At 37.9% G+C, this 18818-nt stretch overlaps 2 protein-coding genes across 2 annotated transcripts; both read left to right on the forward strand.

The window, feature by feature from the left end:
• Positions 1–7536: 7536 nt before the first annotated feature.
• On the forward strand, positions 7537–11284 carry LOC306769904 (uncharacterized protein; the record flags this gene model as incomplete). The annotated part of the gene is made up of 2 exons (XM_079258671.1): positions 7537–7902; positions 10401–11284. The coding sequence occupies exons 1-2, from the start codon at positions 7644–7646 to the stop codon at positions 11282–11284; spliced, it is 1143 nt and encodes a 380-aa protein (XP_079114797.1). The 5' UTR covers positions 7537–7643.
• A 1165-nt stretch (positions 11285–12449) lies between these two features.
• Positions 12450–14884, forward strand: LOC306770349 (uncharacterized protein). The gene is made up of 2 exons (XM_079259209.1): positions 12450–12687; positions 13589–14884. The coding sequence occupies exons 1-2, from the start codon at positions 12489–12491 to the stop codon at positions 14233–14235; spliced, it is 846 nt and encodes a 281-aa protein (XP_079115335.1). The 5' UTR covers positions 12450–12488; the 3' UTR covers positions 14236–14884.
• Positions 14885–18818: the final 3934 nt, after the last annotated feature.

Consider the following 18818-nt stretch of genomic DNA (forward strand, 5'->3'; position numbering starts at 1 on the left):
AGGTTACCAGTCCATCACAGGGCTGGGTGAGTGTAATGTGTTCCTCTGAATTTCATCCTGAACATCATCGATTAGTTGTAGAGTGTGGTCAAACCCATTTCCTACTCCACTGAGATAACTCCTGATAATCTTTATGATTTCAGTTTAATTAGAGTTTAAGAATTTTCTTTGTTTTTCTTATGGATCCATACCAGATAATCATGGATCCCGCTCTAAGACTCGTTGTACATTGTGTAGTGACAGTTTGACCGAGCTGCACTGATTTGGCTGCTGGCTGCATCAACTCATTGTGTCCAACAGACCTCGATTGGAGAGAAGAAACACTGGACATGAGATGGTGAGGTGAAACTCAACTGCACTTCAAATGATTCTCACATCCCAGAAAAATGATTTTCCTTATCCTGAGTGAAGCAGAGGAGAGTCCAGATGATTTTGTATAAATGTGTGTATATATTGAAATGTTATACAAATATAGTTCACCTTTGTGGAAAGAAAAACTTTGTAGGATTTCTGTGAAATCTTTCATATTAATGATTGTTTTCTTCTGTATACATTACGCTTTTTATTGAAGAAAAATCTTTTGTTTCTAAAAGATTTTATTTAGGAAAGATTTTGCTGTGACAGTTTATTATTAGTATTATTTATTATTAGTATTATTCTGTAAGAAACAGAATCTATCACATTTCATCTGAATTAAATGAGCGAAGATCGGTTCTTCTCTGACATACTGACAATGTACATCACCATTTTTGCCAAAAGATATATGAACATTCTCAACCTCATTTTGTATTAATATGATTCATCTATAGAAATCTCTGCATTTCAGATATTTCTTATGTGATAAACAGTCTTTCAGGAAATTTTAATTACAATTTAAAGATCATAAAAGCTTCACTTTCTTCCTTCACTGCCATATATTTCATTTGTCATTGTTAATTAACAAAAGTGAGATTTTCCTGTTTGAAACTTTCATCTTTACCACTGAAACCTGTCTGTTGCCGTGGTTCATTGGTGATGCTGATCTGTCGTCATGGTGACTTTGCTCAGAAAGGGAAATGAAACACTTAACACCTGTTTCATCCAAATTTACAAAGATAACGATAGCCTTTTACAAAATCCTCAGGATAGATCAGGGTGTTAACTTTGTTTATATTACTATCTCTCTCTGTATCCTCCAGGTCCAACCTTCCCCACAATGACTGTGTCACCCCTCTGATGCACTGAAACAAGGGAAGGTCTGACCAACAAGGGCTTCCCCTCAGACTGGAGTCTGTCCTGGAAGGTGGACACCAGCAGCAGCATCAGCTATGAGGAGAATAAGAGTCCTGCAGTGATGCAGAAGGACGGTCATTACAGCTGGAGCAGCACCCTGAGGCTCTCTGCAGACCAGTGGAGCAAGGTGGTCTCTGTGACCTGTCAGGCCACCCAGGGCTCCCAGACTCAATTCTTAGAGACACTGAGGAGAAATCAGTCTTCCTGGTTCTAACCTTGCATGCTCAAACTGGTTTTTCTTACTGTTCCCACTCTGCTGGTGTTTAGCTCAGTGTAATTCTCTTTCTTGCCATTGATGTGTTTGACGTTGATCAAAAGTATTTTGAATAAACTTGTCTTCATTACATAACTTCAGTATGTCTCTGTTCTTTTTGAAATTTTGAAAAATGCTTTTATAATAAGCTGAAATAAAACCTGAATGACATATTTCTTAGATTTTTTTAATGTTTTAACTGTCAATAATGTATCTCCAGCGTGTACCCTGTTTCTCTCCCGATGATTGCTGGGATGCTCCAGATTCCCGTGACTCAGAATTGGACTAAGCGGTTCAAAAAAATAGATGAATAAATAGTCAATGATTTTTCCAAATATACAACTGACTATTATTCTTTCACACTAAATCCAAGACTGAAAAAGTATCTCATAAGGTCTTAACCAAAGAGGAGATCACAGGGATTAAACTGTGTGTATTTGTTCAAATTTTCCAAATAAACCTCAGGTTAGTAGTCACTGCTTGTATTTGAATGCAATATTAAAATAGTCAATGTTTGATGAAAAATGTTACTAAAGTTGTCACATTGTGTTTCATTTAGTACCAGGGTATCTACAAAACATGTATAAATACTGGGCAGAACAAAATACATCATTTAGCAAGTACATTTTTGAAAATTATTTTGCATGTTTTGAGTAATTTGTTTTTAGATTTCTACACTGTTATCCAACAACATGGACTCAGTTTGAACAGGATTGGGTATTATCTGCAGTGACGGCTGGTATTTATTGGCAAGGGCTGAGTTTACTGGTACTTACGCGATAAACAAAATTAAATTCATTTAAAACTATTTTAACTACTCAATTTACTTTTTGGTGAATACTAGAACAGTAATGATGCCAAATAGTTGGAAGAAAAATGCAAAATCCTTCTAAATAGGCTGATATTCCCACAAGCTGTATATTTAGTTTGTTGATCGAGCAATCCTACCATCCCCATTGCAAGGCAGCTAGCTAATGACTGTCATCAGTAAAGCTATGTCGGTCTTTGTGGCAGCTGCCAGCTGCAGCAGTCAGCTCAGTTTCTGTTCAGTCTGACTGGAGGAGGTTTTTGTACGATGCTTTTTCACTGTGTGTACACACCACCATCGTGATAACTCTGACAGTAATAAACTCCTGCATCTTCAGTCTGAACTCCACTGATGGTCAGAGTGAAGTCAACTCCATTCCCTGCTCCACTTCCACTGAATCTGGACGAGATTCCTGAAAATAATTTCAGTGTTCTGTAGATCAGAGCTTTATGAGCCTCTCCAGTTTTTTGATGGTACCAGGCCATGTAGTGCAGACTGGGAGAACAACATGTACCAACTGGTCTATTGGCCTTACAGTCAATAGTGACAGTTTGATGGAGCTGCACTGATTTGGCTGCTGGTTGAGTCACAACAACATTTTGTCCAACAGACCCTGATGAGAGAGAAGAAACACTGGACATGAGATGGTGAGGTGAAACTTAGCTACACTCTAAATGATTCTCACATGACAGAAAAATGCTTTTCCTCACCCTGAGTGAAGCAGAGGAGAGTCCAGATGAGGTCGCAGGTCAAAGTCATGTTTTTCATCAGGAGGATTTCTGTGTCTTCTGTTGTCATGAAGGACAGCTGTCAGTCATCCAGTCTTCATCTCTCAGGACTATAAACTCTCCCAGAGCACTGGAGCATGGTGCTGCTGATGCAAAGTGCTTCTCTATGGAAATCTTCTGAATGACTCCAACTGGAACTTGCAGGTTCAGACTGGGACAAAACAGTCACCCAAGTAAACCCAACTCATGTATGCATATGCATGTGCATATACTCTCATACAATTGCACACATGCAAAATCCCTCCAGCAAATAAAACTTTAAAGTTACAGTTATATAGTAACATGTTAGATACAAATCACCATGACCTTCCATTACGATGAGTGAACAGACTATATGTGGAATGATACGAAGAGTTCATTTCAAAAGTGAAAAGCCTTGATTATAGCAGCCATCATTACCAAGAAATATCAACTCGTCAGTTAAATTCACTGGAATTTTCTGGAGGATTATGAGGAACCATGACATAATAATTAAAATTGTGACAAAAAACTGCTGTGAAATCCAAAGGTTATTGTTAAAAAGTAAAAATCACAAGTATCCACGACTTAAACAACAGTAATTTGAAATTCTAAGTTCAGTGTCTGGGTTCAGTATTAGATGTAATGATCTAATAGATAAGTATTACAGCCTCAGATTTCAGCTTATGATTACTGTAGCTAAATAAAGATGAAGATAAAACCAATCAGATGTTTAAGGGAAATTATCCTTCTAACAGCATGATTTTAATATGGATTAATCAATTTATCATAATACTGACCAGAATAGTTTCTATAAAAATTCTGCAAAATTACAATTAAGTAAAATTAATTGCGTTATCTTTATTATACTTGTGCTCATTCCATTATGATATATTTTACCTAAGGTGAAAGATGTTTGAAAGAGGGTTTATGTTGAGTTTGTTGTGGTTAGAATCAGAGATCCGTGTCTTTCTACAGTCGGAGGGTTTTTGTAAGATGGCTCAGTTGGTTTGTACCACTGTGGTACACGTTTGGTGGAGGAACCAGACTGGATGTTGGTGGTGAGTTAAACTCTCAGTGTGTTTCATGAGGTGATGGTTTAGGCAGGAACTTAAGTATGAGCTGCATGTCTTCAGCTTTGTCTTTAGTTAATACATTTTAATGGAAATAAAGAATAACATCTATCTTTTTTAAAATCATAGAAAAGTGAAAATGTAGATTTGAAGGGCCATTTGTTTTAATTTCTTATAAGAATATTTAGGTATTTATTATGTATGCATTCTTAGTGCATTACGTATGTCCAAGAGGTTTCTGTACATCTTATTAACTGGTGAAAGTATCAGACTGGGAGATTTTTTTTTTATATTTTCTGAACATCTAAATTAAAATCACAGGTCACATTTACTTTCTCTGACCAGTTCTAGGAGGATGTTTCTTCTTTTTTAGTTGATATGAACTGTTTTATCATTACATTTAACATATACTTAGAGCAACTTGACAATAGTTTTCTTCTGTACTGTTTGAGCTTCAGGGGAAAATAAATTTACTCGTCAGCTAGATTGAAATTATATTCTATTTGGCCGAACTCAAACATGATGGGGTTGTTAGTTTTCTTTACTGGTAGATGTTAAATATTACTGATCTTATGTCAAATATCTGGAAATGTCATTTGTTTCTTATCAATAGGATGGTTTATTTAAAATGTGACATGTTCTTTTTTAAAGATGCTATCAAAAGTAAAGCCAAAAAATGTGTTATAATTTTATTTTATCTTGTAGTTTAGTGTTTTTCTTGTCACATAAGCATTTTTGTCTTTTTTTGTAATGCACAAGAGTGTTCTAAAAGGGAAGTGAAACCGTGTGATACCAAGCGGAGCAGAAAAACTATCCAAATGACACTCCGTAAAAACTAAATTTTCTCTCTCACAAAGAAAAGGTTTCAGAATCTCTCATTAATAGATTGACAGCTGTGTTCACCTTCTCCTCTAATGCTTCACGGTGTCTTTTAGATGGTGTTTGTCCCACCCTGACAGTGCTGCCACCCTCTGGAGAGGAGCTGCAGAAGGGTAACGCCACACTTTTATGTTTGGCCAACAAGGGCTTCCCCTCAGACTGGAGTCTGTCCTGGAAGGTGGATGCCAGCAGCATCAGCAGCAGCAACTATGAGGAGAATAAGAGTCCTGCAGTGCTGCAGAAGGACGGCCATTACAGCTGGAGCAGCACCCTGAGGCTCTCTGTAGACCAGTGGGAGAAGGTGTGCTCTGTGACCTGTGAGGCTACCCAGGGCTCCCAAACTCCTCTCTCAGAGAAACTAAGAAGAGACCAGTGCTCCCAGACCTAACTGACTCACTGGGATTCTAATCATTGTTTCACTGTCTTACTGATCTTTCTCCACTGGTGTATCATGTTTTATCGTCCCTCTTTCTTTCAGATTTAATTCATGGTGTTTGTTTTATGATGTTTGATCAGCAGTATCTTCCAGAAATTAAAGGTTTCATCATCAAAGGATCTGTTAGTGTGACGTTAATTAATGCATCATGAAGCGTGAAATATGGAAAATATGATTCATTATCACACAATAGCATACAGTAATTATTTTTATTTTCTTAGTGTAAGGATTTTACATTTCTCCTTTTGTTTACGCTAAAGGTAGATAGATAGATATTTGTTTATTTCAGACAAAATAACACAATTTAATCAACAGGTTACAAAAGTAGCAATTATTATAGCGTCCGAAAAGGAGCAGGATGAAGCAATGCTTATGTATTCCTGCCCCCCTTTACAATTATCATCTTTTCTTCCTTGCATTTGTTTAAATTATCCCTTAAATAGTAGGTTTTCTTCTTTTTTTCCTTATTTTTTATGGAAAAATAACTAAATGCAAAAAAATAAATCTAGACATGTACACATACATACTGGTACACATTTGCATATATACATACATACATATATGCACATACACTCACAGGCACAAAGCAATGACATATTTACCTTTATAAGTGATCATACACCTCTCTATATATTTATACTCTCTCAGAAATCTGCATATGCACATATGTTTATGTACATATCCACATCATACAGCTACAGATAAACTTGCAGTTTTAATCTCAGCATTAAATTAGTAAAACACTTAAAGTGCCTCACATTTCTGAAGATTTGGTTTCAGATATTGACAATACTGAGCAAGTTATGTCTTATGTAGTAAGTGTTAACTTATGAAGTATATTCAACAGCCAATCACCACTAACCCTAACAATAAAGACATTTTTATTAAGATAACAAATTAAAAATAGGTTCACATCATCTGGAATTAATCTTGGCCAATTTCACAAGGACTAACTGTACAGATCATTTCTGTCATAAATCAACTGACCAACAATGACTTCTGAACAACTGGGTTCAGAGAGGTGGGCTACATGTAAATCAACATTCAGTCAGCTCAAGCTGTTATTAATATGAGGTTTCCTAAAAAATATACTGTTCAAAGTGCTCCACACTTTTTTTCATCAAGAAATGCTTCTGCAGTTAAGTTATAACAAAATACAAATCAAATGTGCATATGTGCATCAAGGATACTAATAAATATATTACTTCTTTTAGTATGCGCTATAAAAGTACCTGGTTGTCTCCACTCAGGCTCAGCAAGCATATCAGCAAGCATATCAGATCCCTCTTTCAGAAAAACTTTCATCCCCCCACCCCCCCCGCTCCCTCCCTGCTTTGTAAGCAAACTGGTTCAGCATGAAAATATTTGGAAGTATTATCAGTGATAGTACATGTTCTTAGGAGAAAAATCTGTACACATTTTATTGACCGCTATCTTAAAGAGAAAGAGGCTCTATCTTGTGGTATAATTAGGTACTGCAAGAATTATTGTTTAAATCAATCCAGTCACTGATGGAAGTTAGTTTGTCAACATATCTGTGTATGTCTGCATATCTATATAGTTTTAAAGTGATATTGTGCTGTTTAATTACTAAAGACTGCTGAATTTTCTAAATATTTGTGAGACCTATCAATATTGCACTTTATTAAATCTGATTAGTAAACATTCTACATTAACTTATAGCAATTTCTTTAAACCTTGTAGCAGTATTTTACTTTGACATTATTAAATTCAAAATATTCATAACAACACAGACTAAACTTCGTGGATGATCCGAAAGTCGGGAACCTAAGTTTTACAAAGTTAGATTTCATTTAAATGTTCAAAATATTACATTAAAAATTACTTTAGATTTTATGGCTGGTTTAAAAGTGGGACAAATCTCAGATCTGAGTAACATTTAAAAGACGTAGTTTCTAAAACCGGAACTATTGAAGATGTTCGCATCGGCCGGACGTATTTTTATGTGGGACCTCAGCAGCTTTTGCTTACTTTATTTCGTTAGCCGCCTTTTCTTCTGTTTGAAACAAGACATCTGTCTCCAGAAGCATTTTATCGGTTTGGTTTCAGCTTAGGTTTTGTCTGGCGTTACGTGAATAACAAAACGCTGTGAGACTGCCAACCTTAGTTCATTCTGTCACTTTTATAAACACCGACACAGAACATTAAAGCGGTCATGTCCGCGGATCGGCAGATGTTCTCGTCGAGTCCTTCGGGGTCTGCGGACGGTTTCGGCGGTGTGGACCCGACTAGCAGTCTCCTGTCAGAGATGGAAACATTGAGGATGTTCCTGAACCAGCGGCTGACGGCAGCAGTAGAGGATATTTTAGGCGTATTTGGGAGAACAGTTGCCCGGTACCAGGAGCAGATAGACTACCAGAACCGACAGCTGGAGATCCTGAGGTCTGGGGAGGATAAGTGGAGCGGGACTTCAGGTCGGGTTGTGTCTTTTGAGTTTAGTAACAAATAATCCTCTGCTTTCAAAGCTCAAACGATATATACTCGTTTAGTTGTGTAAAAATCTACAGCTGTAAATCTATGGCACAAAATCAAGGGAGTTTGGGTTTTGGTCGACTAATTTTCCTCTGTAAACAAACCAACTGCTGATGTATCACAACGTTACAAAGCAGGAGTCATCTTCACAACACAGATGGTGCAACACAACTTCTCTGTTTTACAACTGCTATTATTTTATCATGTTGTCAACTTCTCTGTTTTACAGCTGCTATTATTTTATTATGTAGTCCTTCACGTTTACACATAAACCTGCAATGACACTGGCTGATATGTTCACTAAATTGTACGTTAAAGAAAAAACAACTCAAACTTATCTCCCACAATTTATTTAATTACTTTAATTGACAACAATGTATCACATAATGTTCACAAAACAAAATTATACAAAATAATTTCCTTTGAAATGTGTGGTTTAGATCCTTTACCAGTCAAATGTTTGGACACATATTCCCTTTAGAGTCAGTGAAAAATGTGTCCAAACTAGAGGTGGGGAATCGAATCGAGAAAAAAAAAAATCTGGATCTGTTTTGCTTCACAATTTTAAAATTGATATTTTTGTTTTAAAGCATCTATTTATTTATTTTTCCCCAAAAAAAAAAACCAACCAATAATCCATTGTAAAAATTGTCATTTTTATTTAGATTTTTTTTTTTTTTTTTAGATATTTATTGTCTTTTTTGGGGGGGCATTATAGCAACAGAGAGATGGTCTGGCTACTGTGTTGATTTTTCCTAATTGAAATTTAAAATATAAAAAAAAAATGACAAGCAAAAAAAAATTTGTACATGTCACAATTTAAATCGAATCGGCCCAAATAATTTTTCAGTTCTTTCTAGCTGATAGAAGAATGACGTTACTTGGGAAATTAGCACCTTAAGTGTAATGATTATGAATCAAAAATCTGTTTGAGTCAAGAATCGATTCGGAATCTGATCATCACCCCAAACATCAGAATCGAATTGAATCGTGAGTTGTTAGATTCTCATCCCTATTCCAAACCTTTTTACCGGTTTTGTTCATCTCATCAGGATGAAATGTTATTCAGACATTTAAAAGCCTTTCTAACAGTAAGTGAATATACTTAGACTTTTCCAAGGCGTTTTTTTTTTTTTTTTTTAAATCACTGCAGGGTATTTAAAGCTTCTTACAGATACACTTGGAGTGCTGTACCCATTTTCAAGCCTCTACTACAAAATTTCATACCAGTAATGAAATTAGTATATATTTGCAAGCACAAGACTTATTTGAAAAATTTTGGAGTCATAATAAAGGTTTAGGTTTAAGATGTGTAAATATTAGTATATGTGTTACTGGTGAATAAATAAAAATGGCACAAATGAAAAAAAAAATCAGGCTTCTCTGCGAAAACATAACAAAACACAAACACTTCTAGGGTGAACATGTAAATATTTATTTGGTCTGATACAGCTGTAGTTCTACAAAGCTATGAGATAATAGTACAGTATGTGAACATTACCTCTGCAAAGCCTCACTGATACAATAAAACAACTTGGAAAGATTTTAGTTTGTGCAGTTCAGGTCAGATCTCTGGCAGATTTTGTCACAGTTCGCTCATCTGTTCTCAGTGTTCCCACATTCAGGTTTTTACAAGAATGATTGATTTCAGATTAATTTATCTGAGATCAGTTGATATTTTGAGAGGATTCATTTAGGAGCAGAATCAGAATTTGAAGCATGAATCTAATCCATAAATAAACCACTGCCTCCAGTGGGGACTTTATGGGGACGCTGGAGTCCCGTTCGCTAATAGGAAAGAAGCAGGATACACCGTGAGGTAACCAGTCCATCAACAAGGCCAACACACAGAGAGAGAAACTCTTATTCCTACGGCAGATTTAGAGGCCAGTCAACTCATATCTATGATTTTGGGAGGAATCCAGATTTCCCAGTAAGAGGCCCAGTATGCACAGAGAGATAATGCAAACTCAACACAAAGTCCCAGCTGAGGTTTGAAGCAAGAACCATTTTTTCCTGTGAGGTGCTTCTTACTGTAAAACCTCATAAAACTAATCATGTTGAAACTTAATAATGATAAAAACTTCTTTTCAGCTTTAAGAAATTGTGTTTAAATAGATCAACGACTGTGTGAGCTCCTGATAAGAGGAATCTCCTCACCGGAGGGACGGAGAAAGTAGCTGAAAACATCTTGTTTCAGTTCTGCATTCAGTTAAAAGAAACAATTTTCCACTTGGATAGCAGCAGTAGAACATAATTACCTGCATGCAAACCAACAACAGCAGAAGTATTCTTGGAAAACAGGCCCGAAGTTGATTTCACATCATTTTTAATGATTTTAAAAAGTTAAAAATGTGAGATTGGCCTTCAAGACATCAGCTTTTGATTTACTTTCAGTCAGCTCTGAAAAGCGGTTTATGTCTCTTCTGTCTCCTTCCAGACCCTCTGCAGGATTCATCCTGGATAAAACACTGTCCTGAAAACCAGAGCCTTGGTGACCCTCTGGTCCAGACAGACAGCCTCGATCAGACAGACGTCAGCACCTCAGCGACTCAGATTAAAACAGAGGGCAGCAGTGAGGACTGTGGAGGCTCAGCGCTGCATGATCACTTTGACGTAGCAGCCAATCCAGAAGCAGAGGACGACGGTCAACTCCTCATGGAGGACTCGGACACAGAAGACAGTGAGGACAACCTGAGAAATGCTGCACGGCTTTGGAAAACCGAGGAGATGTCAGAAAGCATAGATCTGATTTCAGACACGGAGACGAAAGGCTCCGCAGATCCATGGCAGGAGACGAACCAACTCCCTTCGTTTGGCTGCAAGGTTTGCGGCGAGTCTTTCCACAGGATGGGCTACCTTATCACACACACGTCCTCACATCTGAGAGACTGCGGCGTGTGTGGGAAACACCTGGAGAACACGGAAAGCCTGAAGCTCCACCTCAGCGCGCACAGAGGAGCGTCGTTCCGCTGCAGCGTCTGCGGGCAGAGCTTCACCCTGCGCGGGAACCTCAGGACGCACATGAGGATCCACTCAGGCGAGCGGCCGTACGCCTGCACCGTCTGCGGTAAAAGCTTCGGCAGGAAGGCGACGCTGGTGCGGCACGTCCGCAGCCACACGGGGGAGAAGCCGTTCGCCTGCACGTTCTGCGGCCACAGCTTCACGGAGAAAGGGAACTTGACGGTGCACCTGCGGACGCACACGGGCGAGAGGCCGTACTGGTGTTCCACGTGCAACCGCCGCTTCAGCCAGCTGTCCAGCTTCTACAAACACCCGTGTCAGAGGAGAGGCTCAACGTCTGCTCCTGGTAATCCCTCGTGACGGCAGACGCACATCTGTGGAACAGGAGGGGCAAAAGAAAAACTTGTGAAATCTCAGCTGAGCTTTGAGCTTCAGCAGGAGAATCATCGGCCTTCCTATAAGCAGCGCTGATTATTTCAGCTTTGCTTGTGAGAAATTACATTTTGGCATTTTTACTGATAAATCAAGATGCTGCAGAATCCATGTTCTTCAAGAAATCCACTTATTTACTTAAGAAAATCTGTTCGTTTTTTACCTTTGCTACCCTTTTTCCTCTCACATCTATTTATTATTATCTTTTGTATTTAAACTGACCCAAAACTGAATAAATGAATATTTGTAACAAGTTAACCTACAGGTCAATTCTGAGATGTTTTCCTATACATTATGGTATAATTTAATCACAATTAACTGCTAATTGAATGCAAATAATATTCAATAGAAACATTTTCCATAACTATTTGGAAAATTGTGACATGTGAACTGCTCCCAATATACATTTTTTCATTTTAATAAATAAATACATTATAGACTTGTGTCTGTCATTTTTCTCATGAAATTAAAAGAAAATGGTGGATATGTCCATAGAAAAGGTGTAAAGCAAGGCAAGTGGAGTTGTTTTGCTGCTTATTCAAGCAGCTTCGTCAGTTCTACCTGTGTGGTGAGGAAACGTGGTTTTGGGGACCTCAGTGGGGGGATCATGTCTAAATTAACAAGACTACCAGTGATTGTAAGACATTATATATTGTGGATGTGATAACATAAACAAGATCCATGTTGAATCACTTTGTTGAACAAGTGTGGCATAGTCATGTAAGGTCTTTTCAGGAATTAATAATTTTGTCAATCTGAAATTGATGCCTCATGCCCCTCATCCATTTAGTTTTCTCTTCATTAATCATTTGTTTACAAATACCATTACTAATTTTAATGAAGTAAAATGTGACAAAATAATATAAATAAATTACAAGATGAAATGTATATTAAAAAATGCAGTTTAAACGATTGATTCTTGAAAAAGAAAAAAAAAAAAAGGAAAATCAATCTTCGGCGAATTTATAATGTGTAGTTAGTCATCCTCCCCAGTAGGGGGAAATCGACTTCCTTGACTTGCCGTGGACTAATATGTAAAACTTCACTGCGCATGCGCAAACAACATCAGCCATAACTGCTGGGCGAGTGTATTTCTGAAGTGTTTTGCTGAGTCTCCAAAGCTGTTGCAAAAATGTCTAAAATAGAGATGCTGAGGCTTCTAATTAACCAGCGGCTCACCGCGGCCGCAGAAGAGATTTTTGGCGTCTTTGGCAGGACTATTGCGGAATATGAGGAGGAGATTTCCCGTTCGAAGCAAGAGATTGACCGTCAGCGCCGGTTGCTGGACCTCTCCAAGAAGCCGCAGATTTCCCTGCAGGTCGACAGACGAGGTGGGTGCGAGCAGGGCCGGCTTGAAAGGGCGTAGGTACCTGGGCCCAGAGTGTTCCAGGGGCCCCCTTACCCACCGCAACATTGTAAAAACTGTGAATGATACAGTGTGAAACTACATTTCTAACATCTCTCAGCCAGTGGTACCAATAGTAACATACTAGACATTGTGGTGTAACTATCTGGCTTTTATGTACATTTTGTTTTATGTCTAAAATGCTGGTGTTTACCCCACATGGGCCCCAAGTGGATGTGGGGCCTATAATGCCCATTGGATAATCCAAGTTAGATAACCTTGTCTCTGTGTCATTATAAAACAAACATGTGGACACATAGTAGTTTTAAAGCGTGTTTATGTGCGGCCTGCAGAAAAATAAAGCTAGATTTTATTTGAATTGTTTTGCCGACAATATGAAAATAGTTGTCATCTTATTTCAAACATTACAATGAAGCACATCCAGTTACCCTTAAAGATTTCACTGTTTTTGTAAAAGAAAATAGCGGCTTTCATATATTTTTTTAAGGCTTATATCATCGAACAATATTGTCACAGCACGACTGTATAGTCACACAGAAACGTCTAATGAAGGGGTGTCAAACTCCAGTCCTCGAGGGCTGGTATCCAGCAGGTTTTTGTTGTGTCCATGCTCCAACACACCTGAAGAAAATCCATAAATATGTTGACAAGAAGCTGCTGGATCCATTTGATTTGAATCAGCTGTGTTGGTAGAGGGAAACTACAACAAAAACCTGCCGGATACCGGCTCTTTAAGAATGGAGTTTGACATTTCTGGTCTAATAAGAGTCTGTTTTAACAGCCTTCACACAGAGGGAAACATTTATTATTCTCAGAGAATATGAAACACACACACACACTGACTCTGTTCTGGTTGTGGTTGACAGCTGTCTCAGAGCAGCAAGAGTGGAGTCCAAGCATGGATCTGAATGAAGAGGAGTCTCCTCAAATCAAAAAAGAAGAGGATCTATGGTCAGATCAGCATACTCAGACACCCAAGCAAAGACATGTCAGTTTTGTAGTTTTACAGAGCAGTAATGTGAATAAGCAGCAGAACAATGGCCACAGCGACATAGCAGTTCCAAAGTTCCTAAACCAGGACGTGGAGGACCTGCTGCTGGACCCACAGCCGGGAACCTCACTGCAGCCAACATCCTCTGACCTCAGTGAAGATGAACCTGGAGCTTCTGAGCTGACATCAGGACAGATGGAGTGCGGGGAGCTGGAAGTGCCTCTGCCAGAGATCGTGGACTCGTACATTTGCACCATTTGCGGCCGGGCATTTGCGCAGCGTGCTCATTGGGCCAAACACGTGCAGGTGCACCGGAAAGTTGACACAAAAGCGGACAAGTCCTACACGTGCGATATTTGCGGGAAGAGACTCACGCGATTTGACGGCTACCAGAAACACTTGCGGGTCCACACAGGTGAGAAGCCGTACTCCTGCGACGTGTGTGGTCGCAGGTTTAGCGACAACTCCAACTACAAGCGACACATTCGCACCCACTCGGGACAGAAGGTGCAGCAGAGCTGAGGTGGAAGGACCTAAACCTCGGAGCTCAGTCGCCTTCTGGCACCCAGCAGACACAGAAACAGCCGAGACTGCTGAACTTTGTTAGTGGATGGTTTCTGCATATTCAGAAGTGGGTGCCATTTGTCTTTAAACTCTATTTTCTATGAAACGTCATAGACGTTGTTACCAATTTATTCTGGTTTTAAAAGCTTTACTTTGCTTTTTCTAAGACTGTTTCTTGTTTGACTGAAAGCTTTAGAAGAGGACAAGCTCTTCTTGTTCTAGATGCTATTATTACAAAAAAGGAGTAAGATAATTTTTGGACAGATTAGTTGAGAAGAACATATATTGGAGACTGTTAAGGATTCGTCTGTATTCCTCCAACTTAATGAGAAAAGTCTTTTGTTTTAACTTAATTCAACAGACACCTGATTTTAAGGTGTATTTTGAAGTTATTTTTTCTCTGCGATGAAGTGTCTTCCTTTTGTTTTTATTTTTTTCATGAGGATTCATCAAACATTTTTTGCATTTGTTCATTTAACTGTCATTTTAGACAATGAATCAAAGCCTTATTTCAGTAAAAATGCTCATCTTATTGTTCATGTAAGTCAAGCAGAACAAGATATTTTGCACACCAGGATGTGTTAAAGTCTGAAATTAGTTTTCAGGATGCCAGAATAATTTAAATCCCACCTCACATAAACACAACTGCTCACACAGTCAAAAAAAAAAAAAAAAATCACTGTATGTATTGCTTTAAGAAAAGCTGCATTACATTTACTATGTAATAAAATCCTGTACTTTTTCAAAATAACCCTGATTCCATACAGTTTTTTTTTTTTTTAAATCAAAGTATCCAGAAACCATGTTTAACAATGAAGATGGAAGCTGCTTTGTTTTTGTTGCACAAAATAAAAAATATCAGATTATTTTTAAACTACTTTTAGGGATTTTATGGAGTTGGTATTGAGGTTTGGAAAAAGCAGCTGGAGGACCCGTCATATCTCTGATCAGACTGTATAACATTGTGATACGTAGTATAAATAATCATCCATGATCGCAGTGTTGTCTTAAAGCTGTGTTCAGTATTATCATTCTTTTATTTACCAAGAATAGTTCTGAATGGCATAATTGTAAATAATGAAAAGATTATTTTAAAGACAATCTTCAACTTCCTTTTTTTTTTACATTTTCTTTAGAGTCCCAAAAAAGTTGAACCATAAAGCAAAGCAGGGTATAATAATTAGTGAATCGAATAAACCAATATTTTTATTCTCCAAAGAATATGATAAACACCAAATATCAACTTATCAAATATCACCAAGCCTACTTTTTTCTTGTTTCCTTTTAAAAATGATGTGAAAAATCTTCACAGTTACAAGGGCAGGATGTGTAACCATGGTCCAAAAAGAAAGCCATAAGACATTATGTGAGATTACTGCAGAAATGTTAGAACCATGATAGATATTAATGTGTCAGTAAACTCTCCTAGAACACAATAAAAACATTTTCATAGTTATCTCCTAAAACAAAATCACATTAATTTCAGTTAAAGTCAGAGGATAGCAGCCTGGTTCGTCTAGGAATTAGTAAAGTCATGTCTGATGAGCAACTTTTGTTTTGTTTGCTACTCTTTGCCTGCTAACTTGCAGAGTTTCGGACACACACTGATGAGAGCGACGTTGTTGGAATGAGCCGAGTCTCTGCTCTCATACGACGTCCTGTATGTGTGGTTTGCTTGAGGAGAAGTCAGCAGAAGCTCTGAGGAGGACAGTGTTACTCTCATGTTTTTATTACATTCCCATGCATTTGCTTGGGGTCTGAACAGTGTTTTGTTTGGATGACAGTTGTCTCTTAGCTGAGTTTCTCCCCTGATCTTGGTGTTCTAAATCTGCATGTTAGGATTGGTGCTTCCTAACTTGGACAGTGATCTTCTGTATGGTGTGTATCTTCTGCTGCTTCCTATAATGAGGCTCTTGTGAGTAAAAGGTTAAGACATTTTACTATTTCATGAAAAATAATAGGGACATGTTAAAAAAAAAATGTTTGGATGAAGCAAACTAAAAAGAAACAGTCTGAGGTAGAGTTTGGGATAAAGTAGGTTACTTGGCAACGGGTCCGTAACATGATTGGATATAAAACGAGCAGCTTAGAGTCAGAGTCTCTCAGAAGTAAAGAGAAGTTTAGCAATCTGCAAATACTTTCAAAACATTGATCCTTAATGTAAAACAGTTTCACTGTTTTGATTGTTTTCTAATCAGTAACGGATAATTCTAAACAATAGCTAAAGAGTTCAGACAATCTGAAACTGTTGGTGAGGATACGGGCAAAAACCAGTATTGATAGCACTGCATAGTAAACCAGTAGGACTCTGGCATTAAATTAGGTTTAATTTTGATTAAGTTAAATACATATATCAGCAGGACACCAGCAAACCTTCCACCCCGTGTGTTTCTTATCAATGAAATGGTACGCTGATAGAAACGTATTTACCTCTAGTGGTGCATTGACTATGTTGAACCACTAGATGGCACCATAACACTGACAGATATTACATACTTCATGGCGATTAAGATGGTCTAAAAAGTTTAGCTCCTATCAATAAATATTACAAATACAATTAATAAATGTCTTGTGAAAGTATTCTTTTTAGATATAGTATTTAATTAAAAAAAAGTTCCATATTCAGCCTTTAAACTGAATAAAAGTGTACTTTAACAATTATTTTTATTGTCATATCTTGATGCAGTAGTCAACTGTTTATTATTATTATTATTATTGATGATAATAATAATTAACAATAATGATAATAATAATAAAACATTATCACTAAAACCCCTTAATGCTTTGTTATCTGACCCGTTTTTGAGGATTCCCCTGCCCTCCTGATGAACTTCTACACCAGTAGTGCATTGAGTTAAGATGTAGTTTAGATGAACCATGTGTGCATCTAGAACCCCACAGTCTGTGGGAACCCTGAGCCTTTCACAGCTGAAAGCTGGAAGACCTTCATATTGCCAGCTGAACCTGAGACCTTCAGTAGCTGTGGAGGACTGAATAAAACTGCAGTTTATCTGTGGTGTTTATTTGTTCCTCAGCAGATGAAAAAATTCATTTGACAAAGTTTAAAATTAGAAAAGCAAACTTTCCATCAAGCAGCGGAGTTTTACACTAAGCCACTGTGGTTAAAGACGAGTATGAAACAAACTGCTTGCTGCAGCCCATTGTTTAGTTAAATCTAACATTCACAAACGGGGATGGGTCATAAAAAGTTTTTTTTTTTTTTTTTTTTAAACTGAAACCAGGCTTCATTTCAATGATCTGATATTAATCGATGCATTTCCAAGTTATTTACCTTTTCCTGTGGATATATGAAACTTTATCCCTGTTAGTCTCCGGTGGTGATGCAGGCATTTGCTTCTGTTTTATATACAAGCATAATTGTCATTCCAGCTCCAGTACTTCTACAAGTAGCATTCCTGATTTACTGATTGAAATATCGATCAAAATGAAGCGGAAAAAATTGCCTTACTGATTGTATAATCGTCTGGCTTTCTGTGGCATCAGTTTATCCCATCAGGTCACTTCAAAGCTCCCTCCACTGTCAGGCCTGTGGACATCTATGAAGAATTAATTATTACTTGACACTCCCTTGAGATCTTATGGCTCTTCCAAACCCTCCTAAGAACTTCTGTACCTCCACACCCTTCGAAAAATGAAGAAAGACCTCATTCATGGAGGGAAAATACACCCCCTCCCCCATTCCATTGTCTTTACTGTCACCCAAGACCTCACTCTTAACCGTTTGGATGCTCATCAAGAGCTACTGGCCAGCTAAAGATTTCTTACATCACAATGGGACACTTGCAAGGCTGCCTAGAAGCGACCATTAATACCCCTAAAAGACTAACTGGTTTCTTCAAGAACTTTTGAAACAATCTCAATGACTTCGGGGCTCTTTAGGGATTTCAGAAACACCCCAAAGGCCCCTCTGAATGAATTATAAGGCTCCTTAAATAGTTCAAATGATTTGCAACGCACGCAGGAGTCTAAAAGACTCCATCTGGATCCTCTGAATCCATCCTACATTCCCCAGGTCATCAAATTCAGGTGAGTATGACTTCATTTTTTTCTGTTACAGCTCTTATTTCCTGTCTGAGTGTACAGAAATAACCACGCTACGCCCAGTAATGGTCCACAGAATCCTTTATTTACACCATCATTCACAATGTTAATTAATAGCAGTAAGGTAAACAGAATGGCGTTTAATATTATTACATTGTCATTCTGCTATGGCCCTCTTGGTAGTGCTGCGAGTCCGTCTTTTCTCTTTTTTAGTTTATGTCACAGTGCCTCCGTTCCCTTCCACCTCTCCGGCTGAGTCTGAGAGCACGTTTTACAGAATAAAAATGAATAAACAAATTTATATTCAAGGTTACAAGTGCATCCTCATACAACAAAAAAAAAAAAAGAAAAAGAAAAAAAAACTTTCATAAAATAAGAAATAGTTTATTTGTAGCGTCCCCGTAGTGGCACCCGGTAAAAACATTCTGCAAAGACCTTCGCATAATCAGCAAAATCACACCTGAACATCTCCTTTTTTT

The sequence above is a fragment of the Telmatherina bonti genome, assembly GCF_933228915.1.
Source record: "Telmatherina bonti genome assembly, chromosome: 19".
Lineage (NCBI taxonomy): Eukaryota > Metazoa > Chordata > Actinopteri > Atheriniformes > Telmatherinidae > Telmatherina > Telmatherina bonti.